We start from the raw sequence: 25,493 nt of genomic DNA on the forward strand, positions 1-25,493 counted from the left end.
AGGACAAGCACGGGGTATTATATGGAAACCAACTTGACAATAAGCTATTAAAAATGAATTGATTATATTATATTTTAAAGAAATAATTAAAACCTTTCACATCAAAAAATCTAGGGCCTTTTGACTACTTCAGTGATATTACCTAATAATGGAGAAGACAAGGAAGTTTCAAATAGTACTCTCCAAAGTCTCTAACAAAATAGAAAAGACTGATGTTTCAGCATACATTAAAATTAAGAACTTCTCTTCATACAAAACATAAAAAACAGTATGAAAATCCAAACCATAGCATGGTATTTACCACACAAATCATCAACAAAAGACATGCAACCAGAATGTATAAAATATTATTACAAATGATTAAGAAAAAGAATCCAGTAGAAAAAAATCACAAGAAATTTGAAAGAGCACTATTTCATAAAAAATAAAATTTATTTGGTGATTATACATCAAGTATTTTAAAGATTAAACACATAAGGCTTTAAGAACTAAAGAATCTCTTTAGTTCTTAAGAATCTCTTTAGTTCTTAAGAAAATACAAATTCAGACTGCAACATAAGAATCCTTAAAACTAAAATGTCTTATAATACCAAGTACTGTCAAGAGTATAGATATTAAGAAAACTTATACAGCCCTAGAAGAAGTATAATTTGATGTAACAATTTTACAAAAGAGTTAATCTTTTAAAATTGAAAATATAGATGCCCAATATGTACCCATCAAAATTATACACAGCTGTGAACTAGGAGATATATATGAGAATACTAAGTACATTAGAGGCTGGGTTTTAAGGTTGTTTATTTATTTACTGAGAGACTGAACAAGGGAGGGGGAGAGGGAGAGAGACAGAGAGGTTTCAATGTGGGGCTTGAACTCACAAACAATGAGATTATGACCTGAGCTGAAATCAAGAGTTGGTTGCTTAACCAACTGAGCGATCCAGGTGCCCCCTAAATATATTAGTTTTAATGGTTAAAAAACAAAACAAAACAAAGCAAAGCAAAACAAGACAAAAACAAATCAAAACAATTAAAACAAACAAAACAAAACAAAAACCAACATTATCAAAGAAGAGATAAGAGAATGAATAAATAAAGTGTGGTATAATAATGCAACAAAATACTCTACCACATTGAAATGGATCGAGTTACCACTACATGGATGCAACAACCTGGATGGTATCAAAACACGTTGAGTGAAAAACATGACATAAAACAATATAGCCACAGACACTGAAGAAAATATTTGCAAAAGATATATCTGATAAAGCAGTTATCCAAAATATAAGAAGAATTGTTAACTCAACAATAACATACAACCTAATTAAAAAATGGGCCAAATACACCTCACCAAAAATGATATCCAAATAAGATTTAGCAAATAAACATACAAAAAGATGCTGCACATCATATATCATCAGGGAAATTCAAACTAAAACAAGATACCACTACACACCAACTGAAATGGGCAAAATCCAGAACACTGACAATAACAGGTATGTCAATGTGGAGCACCAGGAACCCTCAGTCATTGCTAGTGGAAATGTAAAATTGCACAGCCACTTTCAGAGACATTTTGGCAGCTTCTTACAAAATTAAACATACATACTGACATCATAGGGATCTAGCAATTGTTCTCCTTGGTAATGACCCAAAGAAGCTGAAAACTTATGTCCAGACAAAAGTGCACATGAATGTTTACAGAGGCTTTATTCATAATTTCCAAATTTTGGAGGCAATCAAGATGTCCTTCAGTAGATGAATGCATAAATAAACTGTGGTACAATGAGACAAAGCCCTGAAAACAAACGAGCAGCATGTCATCAAAAGACATGGAAGAAACTTAAATGCATATTACTAAGTTAAAGAAGCCAATCTGAGGGGCGCCTGGGTGGCTTAGTCGGTTAAGCGTCCGACTTTCGCTTAGGTCATGATCTCGCAGTTCGTGGGTTAGAGCCCCGCGTCAGGCTCTGTGCTGACTGCCAGCTCAGAGCCTGGAGCCTGTTTCAGAGTCTGTGACTCCCTCTCTCTCTGACCCTCCCCTGCTCATGCTGTCTCTCCCTCTCTCTCCTAGAAATAAATAAAACATTAAAAAAAAAAAAGAAGCCAATCTGAGAAGGCTACATACTGTATGACTCTATCTGCAGAACATTCTGTAAAAGACAAAACTATGGAGACAGTAAAAAGATCAATGCATGCCGGAAGTTATAGGAGAGAGATGGACGAATAGGAGAGAGGGGCACAGGGAATTTTCAGGACATTGAAACTACACTGTTTGATACTATAGGAGTGGATACAAGTCATTTATAGATTTGCCACAGTCGACAGAATGTACAAGACCAAGAGTGAACCCTAATGTATGTAAACTCAGGACTTTGGGTTTTAATGATGTGTTAATATAGGTTCATAAATTATAACAAATGTACCACTCTGGTGAAAGTATAGATAATGGAGAAAGCAAGGCATGTATGGGATAAGGGGTATATAGGAAATGTTTGCACCTTCTGTTCAATATTGTTGTGAACCAAAAACTGCTCTAAAAACTAAAGTCCATTAAAAAAATACAGATTTACAAAACAAGCCAATGAAAAGATTTTTTTAATACTAATTCAATGTCTTTAAAATTAAGATAAACAAAAAAATAATTACTGGATCAAAATAAAATAAAAATTACTAATAAATTAGAAAGTATTTCACATTAAAAATATATAAACTGAAGAGAGATTAATCTAAAACTCAGTACAGTTAGAGTGCAAGCTTCTGAAAAATAAAATCAATTTCTACATTATGTAATTCTTTCCCTACAAGAAAAATAGCATTAATAACTTTTATCTGAAGAATAATTTTAATTACTACATACTTTACATTAAAATTAGAATTTAAAAGGTAGAATAATGTATTGTTCACAAATACTATTTATACATTTTCGAACAAATTCTCAGTAGAAGACACAATTTTTTCCAGTCCAGAAATAGTGCCTCAAATCTCATTTGCCAATTATCCTTTATAAATAAAGGATGGGTATACAATAGGTAAAGAGCACTGGCTTTTTAGTTATAGAAAGTTAGATGAAAGTTCTAATCTAACACTAATTAAATTGTGACCTTGGACAAACTAACTTTTGTGAGTTTCTGTGTCCTTAATAGTGAAATGGAGCTAAAAATACTACCTACCTACTTTATAGAATTATTCTAAGAATTGCATACAGGTACCTAGCCCAGAGACAGGCATTTGGTAGAGTCCAATATATGTTAACTGCAATAATGATGATAGCAATGACAGCAATGAAGAAGAGTAAAAACATTTTAAAAAATTACCAGATACTATATTTGCACCTACAAATGTCAAAACACAACAAAAACACAATTATTTGAGATACAGATTATACTGAAATATTTTCAATCATCTATCTTTTTTCCTAGAAGTAAGAGTGCTGCACTGGGGCCACCAGAAATGAATAAAATGGACATAGCAGTGAACAGCAATAACTCATCATTTTTAAAAAAAAATTTATTTATTTTGAGAGAGAGAGAGAGCACAGGGGAGGTGTAGAGAAGGAGACAGAAAGGAAAAGATAATCCCAAGCAGGCTCTGCACTGTCAGCCCAGAGCCCTACACGGGGCTCATTCTCACAAACCATGAGATCATGACCTGAGCCAAAATCAAAGGTTGGATGCTTAACCGAGTCACCAAAGCGCTCCTAGCAGTAATTCATCTTAAAACATACCTGCATTTGAAATCCATCCCTATTTTGATACAACATCTACACATATACCAGATATATTTTCCACATTAAAATGTTGACATTTACTGTAATCAAATTCTTTAGAAAAGGTTAAGTTGGAACATACTAGAAGGCATTTATTTCATTCGTTGATAGTTTCAGATAATTTTTAATAATAAATATAGAAGAACAACCACAATAAATTGAAAGTTTAACATATATTTTCTTTCTCTGGCATTTAAATCTGTTTCTTTTTATAATTGTTTCCAACTTATAATTAGTATATCCTACACCTTAACTTGATACTCTGCTCCTTACCGCACCTCTTTTATACTAACAGCTCAAGAATACTATATACATTGACCCCTATTCTGCCCATCTAGAATTAAAACCACTTAACTTTTCTAAGCCTCAGATCAATATAATAGTCAAACTGAAGATGAAGGACTATGCTAAGGTCTTCTAAGAGACAGCCTTCAGTGAGAATAGCCCTGATAAAAGAGATGGAAGAGTGTACAAACGTTTTAAGAGATGAACACAGATAAGCAAATTGACCCAAACACCTCACAGACAATTCATTAAACTAATACCAGAAGTCACACTTAATGAATAGGTCATTTAAGGTAATTCAATTAAAAGTGCTGTAATTAAGTGTGCCAGGCAAGATGCCAACGGAACAGTAATTACTACTGGAAGGGTATGCTTACTCTTCTATGCCACTCTTTAAAGTGGTAAAAGACCACCTTAAAAATCTCAGTAGTTTTACACAAGAAAACTTTGATTGTAGTTTAAGGCACAGTCCAGTGTAGAGGGGTACAGCTGGGAAGATGTCTTGCTCCGTGGAGTCTTCCAGGACCAGCACTATTCTTGAGCTCTATAATCTTTCAGGTCCTCATCTTCCTCTCCACTGAACTACTGAATGGGGAAGAGAGGATGTATGATGCAAGAGTTTTTTAGGGGCGAGGCCTGGAGTAATGGACACTGGTTAGATGTTTATTGGTCAGAACCCAATTACAGGACCTCTAACCTAACCAATAGTAACTAGGAAATAGAACCTGGTTGTGTTTAGATTGACAACTAAATGAAATTCTATCTAGTACTGCTCTGGGGCTTAGAAAAACTAATGGCAAAGATAACAGATTTGGAAATATGTCCCTAAAAATCAGAAGTTTGAAATTCAAGAAGACATACTCCAGAAGAATTCAAACATTTTCTTGACATAAAGTTATTTTTACTCAAATTGGACTTCTTGCCAGGAGAGCACCTTACTGGGGAGCTGGGAGGTAAATAATACCAAATCTACTTTCACACTGAGCAAGCTTAAACTGAATTGGTAACCTGCTTTCTCAACTGATACTCTGAGATTTATGGCTTTATGGCCTCTCACTGGAATAAATGTTTTTGAAATAAAGCAAGCAAATGTGTTCCTCAACTATCTTCTATCTTAAGATATCAAGGCTGCTTGGCTCACCAGCACAAATAAACCATTAGCCCTATCAGTAGTTGCAACTACACTGGACAAAAATGAGCTACAAAATTCTAACAATATTTAGTGTTAGTATTTGAAGATTATATTCACCAGATGTTTATCCAATTGTGTTTATGAAGCTGATAATCTACATGCAAATTAGATACAGCACAATACAGTACAAAAAGGCAGGTTGTACAGCAAATGATTCCTTAATGTAGGTTAAGGCACAGTGATGAAATAGGTATTATATTTCCCCATTCTCAATATAGGAGACTTTTAAAAATGACAAGAGAAATGGGGAAAACAAAAATCCTAAGTTATATTCATTTATATTTGTTTTTAAAGCCCCTTCTATGTGCTAGGAATTAGTCTCGAAAAGAAGGCACAAGTTTGATCTTCCTAAAATGGAAAACGCATTGGCATCATCCTCTGCCTCCCTCCCATTAAAAAAAAGGAGAGAGAGAAAGAAAAAGACCAGATAAAATGAAATAGAAACAAAATGAAAAAAATGGGTAATAATCTTAGATATTGCTGGCCTAAAGGTAAACTAGGGAGGAAAAAAGTACTCAGGAAGAGTATCCTTCTATGGCAATATATCTCAAAATGCATCAAGGAATATTATTTCACAGTCACCTATAATATTCAAGAAAGCAAAATTTTGATTCTCAACCTAGAAATTAAGTCACCATATTTCTAGAGATTTCTTTTTCACACTAATTTTGGGAACCAGTGTCATCAGCCTAACATAAGTAGCTATGAAAAAGTTATAATCAGCAAAGAGAAAGGCTAGAAGGAAAAAGGATATTCATTTATTAATTTACTAAATTAAAAGATCCTGCTTAGTAATAGTGCCATTATCTCAGATAATTATATTTACAATTCCAAATGTCTTTGAGAAATTTAATCTTCAGTTTACTGTAGATAAAAAGTAAAGTATGATTATGGATCAACCCATCAATTTTGATTAATCTAATAACATCATACTTAACAGTGCTATCATATATATAATTATATAATAAAAGAACTAATGTATGCAATTTTCTCCAGAAGTCAGCAAATCTCTCTAAGATCTTAAGTGTGATAAATGAAACAAAAGTTTTTTGGCTAAAGAAAAACACCAATAGATTAGGTAAGTGGTTCTCAATGGAGGTAAATGGAAGGGGAGCAATTATTTATCTCCATAATTACAGATCTTAATGGAACTTACTAAAAGGGCCAAAAGGGATGCCAAGGATAGTAGACATCGTGATGCACAAGGCAACTCCACAAAACAAATTGATCCAAATCCCACATAACTTTTGAACATGGAAAATTAACAAGCTTTTGTTCATAATTATCTGAGCCTGGAACTTAACTCCATTTTACATATAAACTCAGAGTAGCTTTTGCATGTTTACTACATACACTGAATTTTCTAGAAGTGCAACTACCACATAAGTTGAAAATACACCCTATACAATTCTGATCAGAATTTAACAAAAATGTGTTCATGAGTTCAGAAAACTTCATCACCAATAGCTGTGCTGTGCATGGCATGCACAACACACATCTTTGAGTATGCCATGTGTCTACAGAGTATTTGAGACTACTTTTAATAAACTAAGAACCACATATTATTAGTAGTATCAACTTATTAACACTATAATTCATTAATAAAGTTATTAAAATTATATTATTTCTATCTTATATATATATGTATATATATATTCTTAAAAACCTGTAAGGCTACAATACAAAATATTTGTGGTAGAAACTGTGTATTAAAATTATTCACTTGGGGGTTGCCAATTGATTTTCAGCTCTTAAAATGTTCCCAGATGCCAACAATCTAATTCTACTGGCTCTTGTATTACTGTATCTCTTTCCAACCTATCATCTATTTCCTATTATCTATGAAATGATCGGGTTTCCAAACTCTTTTAAAATATCAAAACTTGAATGTACACCTTATCACGTAATGGCATTTCAAGACAGAAAATATATTTTGGGACATTTCATCATAATCCTGTCCATATTTTAACCACTCAAAGATCCAGCTCATATTTGAAATATGATACTTCCTCATTTTTTCCGTTTCAGGTTTTGACATGAGATCTCTAATTTCTGATTTACCATCTTTATTCAGTCTAGAGTGAATGAAAGGAGTTTCAGGGACTTTTTCCACATGGCTGTTTCTAACTTAATGGCTCTTTTTCCACAGGTCAGAAATCTATTATGAGGGGTCCACAAGAGGCTACATATAGCCATCCAACTATGCACTAGGGACAGGGAAAATGACCACAATCTGTAGACCCAATATAATCAATTAAACACATTTATACCAAATTCCACTTTTTACCTAGTCTTCATAAGTTTCCACTTTAACAAAGGGCTGTGACTCTTCATCTCTAAATGCTAAGAGAATTCCATAATTTTCAAGATAATTATGAAAATTATAAACTTCTGAAGAATGTTATTTCATTCCCATTGAGAATCACTGACCTAATAAATTAACGTTTTCCTCTGCCCAATCCAAATACTCTGAGCTTCACATTTACTACGTACAAGGCATAATAACACTTTATTAACTTGTTAGAATTTAGATATTTCCTGGTAATTAGAAGTAGATTAGAAGTCTAATCTAGGATCAATCCAGAAATGTGTCTTTTGTTTTTTGTTTTTTTCTTCACATGTAGTTAAGATAAAATTTGTCAATAATGTCTTCTGAAATATTAACGTAACTTAAGATACATAGTAACAATATTGAAAGGATCTTTACGTGAATAAACTAATGATATTTTGGCAATCAATATCAGTTCAAATACCTTATTCAAAAGCCCTTTGGAAGTTTCTGTATTCCCTTTTCCAGTGAACAATTATCTACTAAATGGCTTGAGGTCCCAATGGAGAAACTGGAGGAATATTGATTGTGTATATTGATGAGATGGTATAGGTGCTTCCTCAACTTTATTTGATAGGTGCTGGGAACCAGAGATTCAGATCAGAATCATAAAAAACGGTAAAGAATCACAATTTTCCATTGGACAACTGACATCAACTTTCTGCTTATTGGTTTATGTTTTTCTTTTTTCTGGCAATATAAGTCAAACAATAATCTAGTTGGCTGTCAATTTAGCTCATCCATCAGAACTCACATGGGCATTACCATAAATTCCTGACAACCAGCATACCCTGTTGGCCACTTGGTCTTGCCAACTATTAAGATAATTATATCTACATTTAAGAGTAAGGTGCAACCACCTGGTCTATACTATTCTGGATTCCTGACATACCCACTGATATTAGGGAGCCCAGCTGACTGGTAACATTTTCTGTTTTCTACTATGGCCAACAGAGAACAGCCACCACTGAGTATGACGGATTCCAGAGCTTCCCTTACTCTTTATTGTCTTAGTGAAGGAAGTGTTCTGGAAGACCTCCAAGAAAATAAGATCCATTAATGGGCTATCTAATATTATGTAATATATGTGTTCCAATATATCCAACTTCCTGAGCTTTCTGACTCCAATGCTCAAAATTTCTTCAAGACAGTTCTACCCATCTCCCAACCTATTTACTAGAGGTAATCAGCATGCCCACATTTTAAAGAACCATCATCAAATACAGGCATCATGAAGACCTGAAGTCCTAAATCATAGGAGAGTGATAGCATATCAATAAATTCTCCCTTCTCCAGTCTGATATTTCATGCCCCTTTGTCCAATACCCTGAAGGTTCACTCTCATATATGCACTGCTGATTCCTGCCTCTGTCTATTTCTCAGGCTCTGCAACTTTTTCAGGGAATAAGCTATCTCTTACCTATCTACAGCAGAGATGGTGTCTTCCCAGTCATGCTACTTTGAGATTTGACACTTTTTACTGATTTGGAGGCAATAAATAGAGGCAAGGTGCACTCTGGAGGAGGTCAAACAACTTTTTATAAAGCATAAACATCAGGTCAGGTGAAATCTTCACACTGCTGCCAGGGAGAGGGAAGCTACCCTACTCTAGCAAATGACAGAGGACTACTTCTAGCCAGGAGTCTCCAAGGGAATGAATCTAGGATTCAGAGTTCTGCGGTCATACTTGTAAGTGTCCCTGCTGTTTGAGGGTGAACCCCCACTCCTTGTCATCAGGCAGTGACTGGCATAGGTGAATTGTCACAGCTGACCTTCCAGTTTCATTTAAAGCCAGCCAACCTTATAATTATATCCTAGGCAGAATTTTCAACATACTCTGCTCTCTAGCTGTAGAAGCTAAGAGTCTTTAAATGTTGTTATAAAGGCCTTCTGATGTTCACAGTATGCCGAGTTGATGGAAGGCTCCTTCTTTAAGGCTTTATGGCAGTCAACAAAAGCCAGCCAAGTCCACAATATAGTTACTATCCCCTCATAACTTCCAGGTACTAAAGTCGCTGCACAAACTCCTACTTCTCCTTCAACCTATACTTTATCCTATGAAACACAGTTAATATTCTCAATAATTATACTATAGCACTCCAGGATAACCACTATCTCACTTACCTAGCATTATAGTGATTATTGCCATCTGGTAAGTCACCCAACTACAACATCCCATGCTGACGATCTGTTGCCAGAAGCCACTTCCAGAGCAACTGCCTTAGTTGGAAGTACCTCAGTACCAGATGCTGAGATAAGGGCTTGGATGTGGGTACTGTTGGCCAGTTATCTGAGGAAGCACTGGTGACATAGTGGGAAATGTAGGACGAAATCTCGCTCTTCACTGTTTGAGGATGACGCATATCGGCATAAACTGCGTTACCCTTCCTAGATGCACCGGGCAGCAATGAGTAGCTCTGCAACTAAAAGAGGACCAAAGAATCTCATACTTTATGTGGAAAAGTACAGGAAACTGTCCACTATAGCTTTGATGACACCAGGACTGCCAAGGGAGTTGGCAAGATACATCATAAGTATCTACCAAAACATTTTATCAAAACTTCTTTCACTTATTTTTATTTTATTAAAATACATCATTTCCCACTGAACAAAGCCAATTTCTTTCACAAGGGGTTGTTAGAAGGCTGAAGGGAAAAGAAAGTTTACTACTGACCTTCTTCACACTATTACATTGAAAAGTGAGACACTGTATTTAACAGAATCAAATATGTGTGACCCTCACATATAAAACTGAGAAATTTTTCAAAAATAATAATGTGGTGTTTTCTTTGAAGTCTGCATGTTACTCTTTGAAAGTACACAATTTTCATAGAGAATATCACCTCCCTCATTACATATTTATCTTATAGTTCATATCTCCATTAAATTCATGTTCTAAGTTACCATTTCTGAGTTCCAGCTATGTTTTAAGTCAGAACCAGAATGAGAACTTCCACTTCCCTGTCAATATAAATAATGTACTGACCCTTTAAATGAGTATTTTGACCCCATTACTGCAGCCTTGGCCAGTGAGTCTGCCATTCCCCTTCCTCCAGCTTACACCACAGGAAATGCATTCTTAAATTTTTCTCCATTTTTTTCCTTGAGCAAATGGTGGGCTTCACTGGGGGAGAGAGGATACTCTAATTCCTGTGGCCCCAGGAGCTCTGCTCTCTATTGACAGTGCAAACCTGAGCAACAATTTATCAACTACCTCAGCTCAGCTCCTGTACATTTCCAGTTGGTTTCACTCCAGGTAAGCCAGTGATCTATCTAGTCTGCTCTCTCCCTGAAAGCTCTTGTTTTTCTTTAGACTATTGGCTATTTGGTTACCCTGTAATCTCAATTCTCCAATGATTTCCAGCAAGCTCATGGATTTTCAATTTGTCTAGCTCTTGTTTCTTTCATTGTAATGGCAGGACCGATGGATACTCGTACCAGCTCTCTATGTCTTTGAAAAAAAAACAGAAGTGCTATAGTCATTTCCATTTCCACCTCTTTGCTTTACTGATGTAGTTTCCCCTTCTGTTTACTATATTCTCTACCCAGAACATTCTACCTCCTCCTTCAAGTTACAGCTCAAGTAACCTCTTCTCAAACTTACCTGATCCCTCCAAGGTAAATTAATCCCTCCCTTTTCAGTACTCCTTTAATACTTTCTTTATTCCATCCCATTAAATAAGCTTATTGAACCCTTACATTGTGTACTGATGATATGGTCCCCAAAGGATTTCATTTTAGCAAAGGATACGGGCAAGTACACAGATAAGGCAAGAAACAATTTAGTGCATAGCAAAAGAACCAATTTCAGTTTGAGGAGGTTATGAAAAATACACAAGAAGATGTGATGCCCAACTATATACTTAAATCCAAAAAGAAATTATCCTGTCAAGAGGGAAAGGTTCACAAGCACTTCAAATCACTAACACAACCAATTAGTACATAATATTTTGGCTAGTATCTCTACTGTTAGCCTGAAAGATACTTCAAGCAAAAACTGTGTTATTCATCTTCATTAATCATACAAGCACTCATTTAATAATTATTTAGTGATTTGAATGACTAGGTTTGCTTCCTAACAAGATGTTATTTTCAATATATGCACAATGTAGAAAATAATTCCTTTAAGAATGATGATCCTGTTTTCATTGCCCCATACTCCAAAGCCAAATAAATAAAATGAAGAAAAAATAAAGAATATAATTCTATCTACAAAGACTTTCTAAAAAATACTGTATGCATTAATATTCTAATATTTCCTTGCTTATAAAAATCATAAATAATAACTAGAGCAAAATGTACTTTCATCATTCAGAGCTATATAATTTATTGTTTTACTATTTCATACATATGCCAAATCCTGTAATTTTGTATTGCTAAGCTTATAATCCCATGAGCTCAATGAATTAAAATACTGCTCCCTCTAATCTGGAAACAAAAGTATCTTTACTAAATTACCACATCATATAAGAGATAATTATTATAAATGATTACATATGTAAATGAATATATAAAAAATATATAAAAATGATTATACAAAAATACAGTACAAATTTTAATTGTCAGTTTTATTTGATAGAATAATGGAATCTCAGAACAAAAATAAAACACTGGTTGTTTATGACCAGAACTTGATACATACTTCATAAAGGGGGAGAACGAGTCAAGAAGCAATGCAAAATAAAAACAAGGCTCTTCTTAAAATTTCATTAAGAATTTCAAGACGGTAACAGTAATGCATTTAGTCAAGCATGATGCCCTTCTAAGCATGAAGCCCTGTGCAAATGCACAGGCCATGGAGGTGGTCTGCTTATGAACATCAGCATTCAGCAAAATATTAGAAGTATCTTCTGTATTAGAACACAGAACTCTGATTTAATTTCCGTGGGTATTGAGACCAAAATAGCTTTCCTTAATAGGAATTTCCCTAAGATATTATACTTTCACCACATCTCCTTTTTAAGAGACTACGGCGAAGGAATAAAAACTGGTTCTGTTCACCTTCTCTGAACTTAAAAAACTATGATACCTCCATGCCTAGCCAAAGACATGATCATCCACCTTGAAATGTTTAAAATAAGTCTACAGCAAATAGCATATTTGTTTTAAATAAAAACAAAATGATCATTTTCCATGGTTAATAGTTTCCTTTGGATATAAAAGTTTTAGAAAATCCTTTATTAACTTTTTATATTTCTATAATTATTAGACTTAGAGTTTATAATTTGTGTCAAACACATTTGTATCTAATAAAAGTGCATATATACTATTCAGAACAATAAAATTATTTCAATACTATATGCTACATGTAAATAAGAAAAAAACAATCTTTAAATAACATCAAACAACTCCTCTTTAGGGTTAATTTTGGGCAAGGGGAGAATAAATCTTGAGAATAACACTAAAGTATAATATATGTGCTGCCCAAACAAGCACTAACAACTAACTTATAAAAAGACAAAAGTCATTCATAAAACTCCTGAAAGCAGAGTCACAAGAGTGGGTCCAATTCAGGTGAAATGGAAAAAGAAGAAAAGTATAAGAACCACTTGAAAGGCTTAAATGACTACAATTTTAATTAACAATGACTGATTTAAAAGAAAGGCAAAAAACATTTGATCGGAGTAATTTATTTAGTAAGATATGGAGGAAAATTATAAAAATAAAATGCAAATTTGATATATGTGTTTTCCAAAAATTTAAGAGTATTTCCTTTTTCTAGAAAGATACTAAAGACAGGGACAGGTCGGTGGCTCAGTCAGTTAAGTGTCCATCTTCAGCCCAGGTCATGATCTCACAGCCCATGAGTTCAAGTCCCACGTCAGGCTCTGTGCTGACACCTCTGAGCATGGAGCCTGCTTCAGATCCTGTGTCTCCCTCGCTCTCTGCCCCTCCCCCACTAACAGTCTGTCTCTAGAAAATGAATAAACATTAAAAAACAATTTAAAAAAAGAAAGATACCAAAGGCAAACATATTCTCTGGGTTCTATTTTAAAGACTCCACAAAACTGCCATTTTAAAAGGCTTAACTTTTTATGAGAATTGATAAAATATAACTAAATGCAGTTTACAAAAATATTGGCTGCCTAACTAGCATAATACTGAAGTTAAAAGGAAAACCTAAACAATTTGTTTACAGCAGAAATTCAATCCACATAAGTTCTAAAAAATTCATTTTTACTTACAATTGACACTGATCACCTTTTATTCCTTTAGTTGTGCAGAAACATTTTCCTGTGTGCATATGACAAATGTTGGCATGGCCACTGCAGGTACAAGCTGTAAGTCACAACAAAAATGACACTTAGTATTCTCCATCATAAACTTGCATCACATTTCCAGATATTATCTTTATCTTATTTTTATACTGTGTATTTTCCCCTTGCCATCCAAAAATTAGGGTTACCACGTAAGCTATTTTTAACTAAAGGGAAGTAAATTGACTTATTTAAAACTTTTGTGAAACTCTTTAAGGTCTTTGGGGCATCCTGAAGTTTAGTGTGGGTACATGTATTATTATATTCATCTTTGGGTTCCTTTCCATTTCTGATTAGCTACATCTATTCAATGAAATGAATTTCAAAGAGTACAAGAGTTTTAGAGTCAAACAGCTTAGCTTTAAAATGTACATCTATAATTACCAGCTATGTGACCTTGGGCAATTTATTTAACTTCTCTACGCTTTAGTTGCTTCATCTGCAAAAAACGACAATAATACTTAGTTCTTAACTGGGTGTTATATGTTAAGTCACGAATCACTAAATCCTACTATATGTTAACTAACTAGAATTGTAATAAAAAACTGAAACAATAATTAAATATATAAAAATACTTAGCTCTTAGTAGTGATGTGAAAATTAAATGAGATCATGTGTTTTTGAATATCTAACACATGTCAAATACATAAAAAATGCAGCTATTACTTCTACTACTATTACCATTGCCAACAATATAATAAAAATAGTTATATATTATGTCAAAAAAGCATGCGTATTTATTGTTCCCAAATCATCTTACTAAGCTTCTCAGATCATTCTGTTTTAGCATTCCAGAATACTAAGTGAAACATTCCATGGTATAATAGTTACAGTCAATTTGGTTCAGGTGAACTCATTTCATCTTACTTTGCATTCCTTGTGAAAGAGTAGCATTCCCACTATCTGGAACACAAACTTCACATGCAATTGTGTCCAACATCCAATCGATGTTGGTTGGTTCTAGTTTCTGCAGGCACAATCTCTCTTGTATCTGATCCCTCCTTTCCATTGTGATAGCCACTAATTGGTAGTAAAGTATTGTCATTCACCTGCCCTTACTGACTCCAGTACAATCCCATATCTGATCTTTCTACCTAGGCTACAACACATTTGCCAGTCCTAAAATATAGTCTAAAGAGACAAAGCCAACCATGTCACTAGCCCTTTCAAAAATCTTCAATGAGAACTACGCTGTTGCTGCACACCTCCAGCTAGTTAAACCACTCTCTTGATAAAAATGAAATAATGTGGCCTTTTCCTGATTCAGATACACATATATTAAGTCAGTTAAGGAGTCACTGGTTTTGATCAAAGTATAAAATATTCTAGAACACTAAGCAACTTGCTAATTGTTTATAATTATCTGCTTTCATGATTAACATAAAGTAAATACACACACCCCTACACATATGTATAAAATAAGTTTTGGTACTAGGTAGATTTCTAAGAACTTGGTTTTTTATCACTATAAGAGATTTCCACAGAAAATTGTGATTTTTTTCCTGCTAAAGAATATTTAAATAAATCAGCATAATTTTCCCTTAAGTTTGTAGAATTACCTATGGAAACTCAACATGTGAGAATTACAGATATGAATGACAATGCGTAGATTGAAAGGAATAAAGAAAACTATCAACAAGCAATAACGGGTCCCTAAGATATACTGATTACACATAACTTCATCAATAGTAAATGAATATACCATGATATCTTAATATTAACTTGCAGAGGTTCATATTGTCTTATGTTCAGAACCTTACTAAAAATAATGATGTACATTAATATTTCAAACTCAGATAAACCTTTTATTTACCCTTTATGGCAGAACTGGATAACAGTTATGTTTGCAGAGTTTCTTAAAAGAATTATCATTGTATAGTAGCTTTAATAATTCCTGAGACCAAAAAAAATTGTGTTAAAATATCTTTTAATGTAAGCTCATTTCGAGAGAATTCCCTTGTGGTTCTGTACTTCAAGTTAAAATGGCACAAATGTATTCTAAATTCAATTTTTTAAGATTTATGCTTCTTGACACTGTTGAAATTATTCTGTTGTCAGCATCTGAGGTTATCTTTTTATGCTGAATAAGCACCTATGAAATCATCATACAGTGGCCTTTTGTTTGGCAAATTTTATACTATGATGATTTTATAGCCTAGACATACACTAGAGGGACATTATGTGGTCACATGTTATTCCTGTTCCTCTCGAGTATAAAGCTGAAATATCAACTTATAAGCAAAAATGAACAACAAGAATAGGGAAAAAATGTGATATGGGTTATTCAAACAAGTTGTACATGAAAAGTATACTTAGAAACATGAAACCAAAAAGCAGTAGTCATTGGCAGCACTTGCTTCAAAGTCAGTTTATGTGTCTAAGTCCCTTTCATGGCTACAGCATTACTACCTGTTGAATACATATAGTTGTCATTTCTGGAAGGCAGCTATGCTCACCACTATACTAACAATGCATAGTGATCATTTCTGAAGGTGAGGAAATGATGCCCATTTAATATCTTTTGTGTACTTCCAGCACATTATACTTGATATTTAGTAGATATACTATATATTAGATTTTAAAATAGTAAGAATTCTAGCAAAGGCAAATGTTCAAATAGCTGACCTAAAATTCTATTCTTCAAGCTTACATTTTTATTCACAACAAACTTATCTGTGAAAGGGAAAACAGAAGAGAGCAGTTTCTTTTTGATATAAATAAATGTGAAATGTTGATACCATTACTATCTTAGTAATCTGATTTTTTTCACTAAAAATGCAACTTCACCATGTACGTGGTGTTGAGACAGCATGATTTTTTTTTACTGAAAAATGAAAGGTCTCATATTGTTTTTACTTTTTTTAATGTATGTTTGTTTTTGAGAGAGAGAGAGAGAGAACACATGCATTGGTGAGGGAGGAGCAGAGAGAGAAAGGGGAGACACAGAGTCTGAAGCAGGCTCCTGGGTCCGAGCTGTCAGCACAGAGCCAGACGCAGGGCTTGAACTCACCAACCGTGAGATCACGACCTGAGCCAAAGTCAGACACGTAACCGACTGAGCCACCCAAGCACCCCAAGACAGATCTCATAATTAAAAATAGGCCTTCTAACTTTCAGAGATTACTTTTAGTTAGGACACTTGACATCTGCACTTGCCTAAATCAAGAGTAAGTAGTAAAACTCAGTTAGTTAGTCCTAGATCCAGTATATACTAAATGTAAGACACTGCTCTAGAGCTATAGTTAGATGGCAAACATGAATCTAGAACTTAAGTAACTGGAATCTTCAGGCAAATGGCAAGGATTTCAGTTTCATAATCAAGGTCAAAAAACAGACACCAACCTGGAGAAAATTGTTCAACAACAGATAATATTCCTAATAAGCAAAGAACTCTTGTCAAATTGTGGGGGGAAAAATTAAAAATAGCCCAAGAGAATTGAGTAAATACAGAGACAATTCACATAAAATATAAAAATGGCCCTTAAGTAAATGAAGATAAGATTAACTTGACCCATGATAAGAGAACTAAAAATTAAAACTACACTGATTTACTAATTTTCACCTATCAGACAAAAGTTAAAAAGTATAAAAATATATTTTGTTCACACAGCTACTGGAAATAGGTACTCTTATACACTGCCAGTGGGATGCAGACTGGTATAGCCATTATTAGCAATACTAGGTATGAGTTTATCTCTTAACCTAGCCTGCTCCTTTCTAGGTATTTATCCTGATGAAACACCTCTTATAGTACAGAAATATCTCTGCTCACAAAAGTTTCCACTATCATTACTGAAATTATAGGAATTTACCTAAATATTCAGAGTTAGGAGAACAGTTGAATAAACTGTAGTATATTATCAAAATATAGTCCTACGTAGCTATAAAAACAATAAGGGTGATCTCTATAGGTAACACGGAATGATTTCCAAATAATATGATTAAATGACAAAAAAAGTACAATAGAATGTTACCCTTTGTGTAAAAAAATAAGATAATATGCATGTTTCTGCATATTTAATAAAAATTTGAAGTATAAACCAGAGAATGGTTTGAGATAGGTTGCTTACAGGGTATGAGTAAGAATGTTATGGAAAGAATGGGGGGAACAGTGGGAGGAAAATGACTTTTTGTACATTCCTGACTTCGGGGACCAAGTCCATATTTCACATACTCAAAAAAGAAAATAACATCAGTGATACTGATGGGGTCCAGGTGGCCCTAAAGCTTACTAAACACAGATATAAATGAATGACCCTTACTCAGATGACTAACCACCACACTGAAGGAGGGCAAAGGGATGAACACAAGTATTTTTTTTTAACATTGACTTGTTTTTGAGAGAGAGAGCATGCAAGTGTAGAGAAGAGGCAGAGAGAGAAGGGACAGAGGATCTGAAGCAAGGCTCCATCCATGCTGACAGTAGCGAGCCAGTTCAGGGCTCAAACCCACAAATCATGATATTATAACCTGAGTTGTAGTTGGACACTCAATAGCCTGAGCCACCCAGGTGCCCCAAACACAAGTACTTTTTAAATACAGTTAGAGATTATATGTCCTCACACTGAAGAATGAATGAATGAATGAATGAATGAATAAATAAATAAATAAATAAATAAATAAATAAATGCTAACCTCTAATTAGTATTCTTCCTTTTCACAGAGGTATGGGTTAGCAATTCTGGAAACCTTCTACACATTCTAAGACAGAAGAAATTTAAAAAATATATGTGGTGGATAATAAAAGTTAGATTAAAATTTTGGAAACTAGGAAGAATAGAATGAATTCTGTGGTAAGGGACAAAAAATTAGGTATTAGTGTAAACTCATGGGTTTTAATATAAAATATAGGGAAAGGTAAAAAACGTGTACCAGTGTGTTTAGTTATGTATAAAAACATATGTGTGTCTATGAGCAGACACACACATAAGCATGTATGTACATGCTTATTCTCCAGTTCTTTCTGTTGAGATGATCCAAAAATAAAGATGTCTTTATAGCAAAGAGGTCACTAATGGAACCAGGGCAGCTTAAGAAATGCCAGCTTCCAGTCAGGGCAGGAATATTACAAGACAGTGCCTAAAATACAATAAAATGTTCAAAGAATGATAAAGTATACATTGATAGATATATGTAAAACAGATAGATAATGATATAAAAAGATATATCACACATACATACATACATAAGATACAGAGACAAACTAGAGAAAGCTTTTCATTGTAAAACCAAGCCAACTAATCAGTATAAAAAGTTGATGAACGGCGCCTGGGTGGCTCAGTCGGTTAAGCGTCTGACTTTGGCTCAGGTCATGATCTCGTGGTTCATGGGTTTGAGCCCCACGTCAGGTTCTGTGCTGACAACTAACTCAGAGCCTGAAGCCTGCTTCGGATTCTATGTCTCCCTTTCTCTCTGACCCTCCCCTGCTCATGTTGTCTCTCATTCTCTCTCCCTCCCTCTCTCTCTCTCTCTCTCAGAAAGAAAACATTAAAAAATAATAATAAAAAAAGAAAGTTGATGAATTAGAAAATCATTTAGTAAAAATCATAAAACTAGTAGGTGAAAGTTTAAGAACTAACACAATACTCACAGAATCTCAAAATATCTCCTAAAACATATTTTTTTCATTACAGGATAAAACAGTAACTTTAAGTGAAGAAATCTAGCAGACATCACTTTATCCAAATGTTTATACTACACATTACCATTAATGGAATGATGATAGCATGTGGCTCATGATATAGTGAGAAGAAGTTAGCGTAACTTCAGTGGTATTCCTGCCCGAAGTGTGTAATCAGATTATAATCATGAAGACATGTCAAACAAAGCCATACTGTAGCACATTCTCTACACACACACACTAATAGGCCATATTACTAAACTATGTCAATGCTACTAAATAAAAAGAAAGGCACAAGAACTGTCCCAGGTTCAAGAAGTATAAAAAGACATATAAACGAATGCAACCAGTAAGACTGGATTTTCTTTTTCTCTAAAGAACAATGCAGGGACAATTGGTGATATCCAAATAAGGTCTATATTTAATGACAATATGCATCAATGTTTATTTACTGATTTCTGTAACCATAATGTAATTAAGAGAATTCCTAGTTTTTAGAAAATATCACTAACATATTTAAGGGAAAAAGGCCCATTAAGTTGCAATGAATACCTGAGACACCAAGAGAGAGAGGAGACTGTGTACGTACTCACAACGTTTGTATTTAATGATGTCAAAACAAGGAAGGTTAAAAAGACTTCTTCAATTTTGAAAAGATTCAACATTTATACACCCCCCCCAAAAAAATAAAATACAGGCTTATGTTTTAGAGTAGTAAGTAAACAACAACATTATGTCTAATAACTTCGAGGTGTTCTTGTTTCCCTACAAGTTATTAATTTTTTTTTCCATTTTGAGAAGGGATGCTATTAGCAATATGTGAAATAAACAGTTTCATTCCTCAAGGAAACAGTAGGCCTTACCATTTCAAGAAAAAAAAAATCTTCCTATGTGAATAATTGCCCAAATTCTTTGTATTACCAATAATATACCCAAATGCTTTCTCTCACTGAACTTGAAAGAACGAGCTGTTGACAGAGGGAAGAATATACAAAATATACTTGTAAAATACAAATTATAGGTAAAGTGAATAGATAATATTTGGAAGTCAGCTGCTAACATTTATAGGACAATACATTCTGTTAAAATCACCTGAAAATTAATACATCAATGAGGAGAAATGTAGTTGGTAAGGTTGAAAAGTAAAACACAGAGATTCTATTTAGCTTTTAAAGAAAAACTAGAAATTGAAGAAAATAATATAAATTGCACTTTCCTCCTTATCTAAACTTTATATAATTTCTTTTATCAGTACTTAACAAAAAACTTACATACAAAATATTGGCTTATTGCTCAGTAAGTTATGAGTAAAGAATAAAACACCATCTATAATTACTAAAAACAATCTTCATTCCCAGAAAAATAAAACATACATGTGGAAACCATAATTGCTTCACTGTTAGCTATATTACTGAAAAACAAAAGGGCTTTCTTTTTTTTTTTAATTTATTTTTATTTTTGAGAGAGCGTGAGACCGAGCACAAGCAGGGGAGGAGCAGAGAAGGAGAGGGAGAAACAGAATCTAAAGCAGGCTCCAGGCTCTGAGCTGTCAGCACAGAGCCCGAAGCGGGGCTCGACTCACAGACTGCGAGATCATGACCTGAGCCAAAGTCAGATGCTTAACTGACTGAGCACCCAGGCACCCCTAGAGCTTTCTTTCTTTTAAAAGAAAAATCAACTTGCATATAACAGTAAGCCTTTTTTCTTTTTCTTTACCTCCTGCTCTAATGAAAATACTACTTGAAACCAGAAAGTTACCTAGCTAGGAAGTTTGAATTATTTTCCTTATAGATTATGTACAACTGAGCAAAACAGAAGACAAATATTATATTTTCCAAGTAACACTAATATCCCAAAGTGCTAACGATAAACCAAGCACAGTACTACCAAGGATACAAATATAATATAAAAAATTAAAAACAAATAAGACAAACTTTTCTCAAGTCTGCATCCTACTTAGGAAAACAAGTAAACAATGAATTACAAAAGCACTGATGGCTTTCAGCATAGAGGTACCAGCGCTGCCTGAAGTTAGGAGAAATATTAAAATCCGTTTTCAGGCTGAAATTTCCTGAGCTGAGAGATCTGGAAAATGACTTAGGGAGTTCAGAGGTACAGCAATGTCCAGGGAAGTAAAGGTAATTCAAATGAGTAAAGAGTTCAGTTTCAATGAACGAGTGGACCTGAGGTAAAAAGGTACAATACTATGAATGTCCTGGCAACAAAAATAAAAGAATAATTAAAAGAGAGGTGTCTGGGTGGCTCAGTCGGTTAAACATATAACTCTTGATTTTAGTCCAGGTCATGATCTCAGAGGTCCTGGGTTTGAGCTCTGCATCGGGCTCAAGGCTGACAGCACGAATCCTGCTTATGATTCTCTCTCCCCCTTTCTCTCTGCACCATCCCCCACTCTCTCGTGCAAAAATAAATAAATAATTAGGAAAAGAATAATTTAAAAAGAAGCTGATCTATTTGGAAACTATTATAGATAGCCTAGGCTAAAATACAGACACAACTGGACAATATTACGGCTTTGAAATGGATAAACCCTGGCCGCTGATTACACCTAAGATTCAAAAAGATACAAGAGTACACAGAATTGACTAAAAAAAAATGAGGCAGTTTACATTTAATTTCTGGTTCCAGCACCTGCTGGCATAACCTTTAACATGGTACTTAGACCTATATTTTTGGTATACTCACCTGTAAAATGGGTACAATAGTACAGACCTTATAAAATGCCTAGAATGAAATGCAAAAATTTAGGCAAAGTTCCTAGCAATGTTTTTTTTCTTTCGTAGATTATTGTCAAATTGGTTTCCATATAACACCCAGTGCTCATCCCAACAAGTGTCCTCCTCCATGCCCATCACCCCCCTTCCCCTCTCCCCAACCCCCATCAGCCCTCAGTTTGTTCTCAGCATTCAAGAGTCTCTCATAGTTTGCCTCCCTCCCTCTCCCCAACTATTTTTCTCCATTTCCTCCTCCATGGTCCTCCATTAAGTTTCTCCTAATCCACCTATACATGAAAACATACGGTATTTGGCCTTCTCTGCCTGACCAATTTCGCTCAGCATAACACCCTCAAGTTCCATCCACATTGCTATAAATGGCCAGACTTCATTCTTTCTCATTTCCATGTAGTATTCCATTGTATAGATAAACCACATCTTCTTGATCCATTCATCAGTTGATGGACACTTAGGCTGTTTCCATGATTTGGCTATTGTTGAGAGTGCTGCTATGAACATTGGGGTCCATGTGCCCCTATGCATCAGCACTCCTGTATCCCTTGGGTAAATTCCTAGAAGTACTATTGATGGGTCATAGGGGAATTCTACTGTTAATTTTTTGAGGTACCTCTATACTGTTTTCCAGAGGAGCTGAACCAGTTTACATTCCCACCAACAGTGTAGGAGGGTACTCATTTCACATCCTCGCCAGCATTTATAGTCTCCCGATTTGTTCATTTTAGCCACTCTGACTGGCATGAGGTGGTATCTCAGTGCGGTTTTGATCTCTATTTCCCTGATGATGAGGGGCGCTGCACATCATTTCATGTGTCTGCTGGCCATCTGGATGTCCTCTTTAGCGAAGTGTCTGTTCCTGTCTTCTGCCCATTTCTTCACTGGATTATTTGTTTTTTTGGATATGAAATCTGGTGAGTTCCTTATAGATTTTTGACACTAGCCCTTTATCTGATACGTCATTTGCAACTATCTTTTCCCATTTCATCAGTTGCCTATTAGTATTATTGATTGTTTCCCTTGCCGTGCAGAAGCTTTTTATCTTGATGAGGTCTCAATAGTTCATTTTTGCTCTTGATTCCCTTGCCTTTGGGGATGTGTCAAGTAAGAAATTGCTGCAGTTGAGGTCAAGGTGGTTTCCTGCTTTCTCCTCTAGGGTTTCGATGGTTTCCTGCCTCACATTCAGGTCCTTTATCCGTTTTGAGTTTATTTTTGTGTATGGTGTGAGAAAGTGATCTAGTTCCATTCTTCTCCAGGTTGCTGTTCAGTTCTTCCAGCACCATCTGCTAAAGAGGCTGTCTTTTTTCCATTGGATACTCTTTCCTGCTTTGTCAAAGATTACTTGGCCATGCATTTGTGGTTCCAATTCTGAGTCCTCTATTCTATTCCATTGGTCTCTGTGTCTGTTTTTGTGCCAATACCATACTGTCTTGATGATGACAGCTTTGTAGTAGAGGCTGAAGTCTGGGACGGTGATGCCTCCCGTTTTGGTTTTCTTCTCCAATATTACTTTGGCTATTTGGGGTCTTTTCTGGTTCCATATAAATTTTAGGATAGTTTGTTCTAGCTTTGAGAAGAATACTGGTAGAGTGTTGATTGGGATTGCATTGAATGCATAGATTGCTTTGGGTAGTAATGACATTTTAACAATATTTCTTCTTCTGATCCATGAGCACAGAATGTTTTCTATTTCTTTGTGTCTTCTTCAATTTCCTTCATAAGTTTTCTAGTTTTCATCATACAGATCTCTTATATCTTTGGTTAGGTTCATATAATTTTTCATAGCATCCCCTGATAATTGCTTGTATTTCTGAGGGATTGGTTGTAATAAATCCATTTTCATTCATGAATTGTTTATTTGGGTGCTCTCTCTTTTCCTTTTGATAAGCCTGGCTAGAGGTTTATAAAGTTTATTTTTTCAAAAAACCACATCTTGTTTTCATTGATCTGTTCAATGTTTTTTTTTTTGGATTCTATATTGTTTATCTCTGCCCTGATTTTTATTATTCCTCTTCTCCTACTGGTTTTGGGATGCTCTTGTTGCTCTCATTCTAGTTCCTTTAGGTGCACTGTTAGATTTTCTACCTGCGCTTTTTCTAATTTCTTGATATAGGCTTGGGTGCAATGTACTGTCCTCTTAGCACTGCCTTTGCCACATCCCAAAGAATATGGATTGTTGTATTTTCATTTTCATTTGTTTCCATATATTTTTAAATTTCTTCTCTAATTGCCTGACTGGCCCATTTGTTCTTTAGTAGGGTATTCTTTTTGGAGGTTTTCCAGACTTTTTCCTGTGATTGATTTCAAGTTACAAAGCATTGTGATCTGAAAGTGTGTATGGCATGATCTTGATTCTTTTATACTTATTGAGGGCTGCTTTATGACACTGTATGTGATCTATCTTGGAGTATGTGCCATGCACACTTGAGAAGAAAGTGAATTCCATAGCCTCAGGATGTAGAGTTCTAAATATATCTATCAAATCCATCTGGACCAATGTGTCATTCAAATCCATTGTTTCTCTAGTGATTTTTTGTCTAGTTGATCTATCCATTGCTGGAAGTAGAGTATTAAAGTCCCCTGCTATTAAAGTGGAGTATTAAAGTCCCCAATTCTTATCCATAAGATTGTTTCTTATTTGTTTTATGTATTTGGGTGCTCCTATATTCAATGCATAGACATTTATAATTGTCAGCTCTTTCTGATGGATAGACCTTGTAATTATTATATAATGTCTTTCTTCATCCCTTGTTACTGCCTTTACTTTAAAGTCAAGTTTGTCTGGTATGAGTATGGTTACTCCAGCTTTCTTTTGACTTCCAGTAGCATGATAGATATTTCTCCATCTTCTTTCAATCTGAAAGTGTCCTCAGGTCTAAAATCAGTCTCTTGTAGACAGCAAATTAGATGGATTTTGGTTTTTTATCCATTCTGCTACCCTATGTCTTTTGATTGGAGCATTTAGTCCATTTACATTCAGTGTTATTATTGAAAAATATGGGTTTAGAGTCATTGTGTTCTTTGTAGGATTCATGCTTGTAGTGGTGTCTCTGGTACCTTGTGCTTCCTGCAACATTTCTCTCATAGAGTCCCCCTCAGGATTTCTTGTAGGGCTGATTTAGTGGTTATGAATTCTTTCAATTTTGTTTATTTGGGAAGACTTTTATCTCTCCTATTCTGAATGACAGGCTTGCTGGATAGAGGATTCTTGGCTGCATATTTTTTTCTGTTCATTACATTGAAGATTTCCTGCCATTCCTTTCTGGCCTGCCAAGTTTCAGTAGATAGGTCTGTA

The 25,493-nt window shown here is 34.7% G+C and overlaps 1 protein-coding gene across 1 annotated transcript in view; it reads right to left on the reverse strand.

Moving 5' to 3' along the window:
- Nucleotides 1-25,493, reverse strand: part of ATRNL1 (attractin like 1) — a 767,076-nt gene that overhangs the window by 514,694 nt on the left and 226,889 nt on the right. The window contains exon 20 of the mRNA XM_077779526.1: nt 13,760-13,853. Coding sequence (XP_077635652.1) covers nt 13,760-13,853 — 94 coding nt within the window. The remainder of the gene's footprint in view (nt 1-13,759; nt 13,854-25,493) is intronic.

The sequence above is a fragment of the Crocuta crocuta genome, unplaced genomic scaffold (genome assembly GCF_008692635.1).
Source record: "Crocuta crocuta isolate KB4526 unplaced genomic scaffold, BGI_CrCroc_1.0 scaffold138, whole genome shotgun sequence".
Lineage (NCBI taxonomy): Eukaryota > Metazoa > Chordata > Mammalia > Carnivora > Hyaenidae > Crocuta > Crocuta crocuta.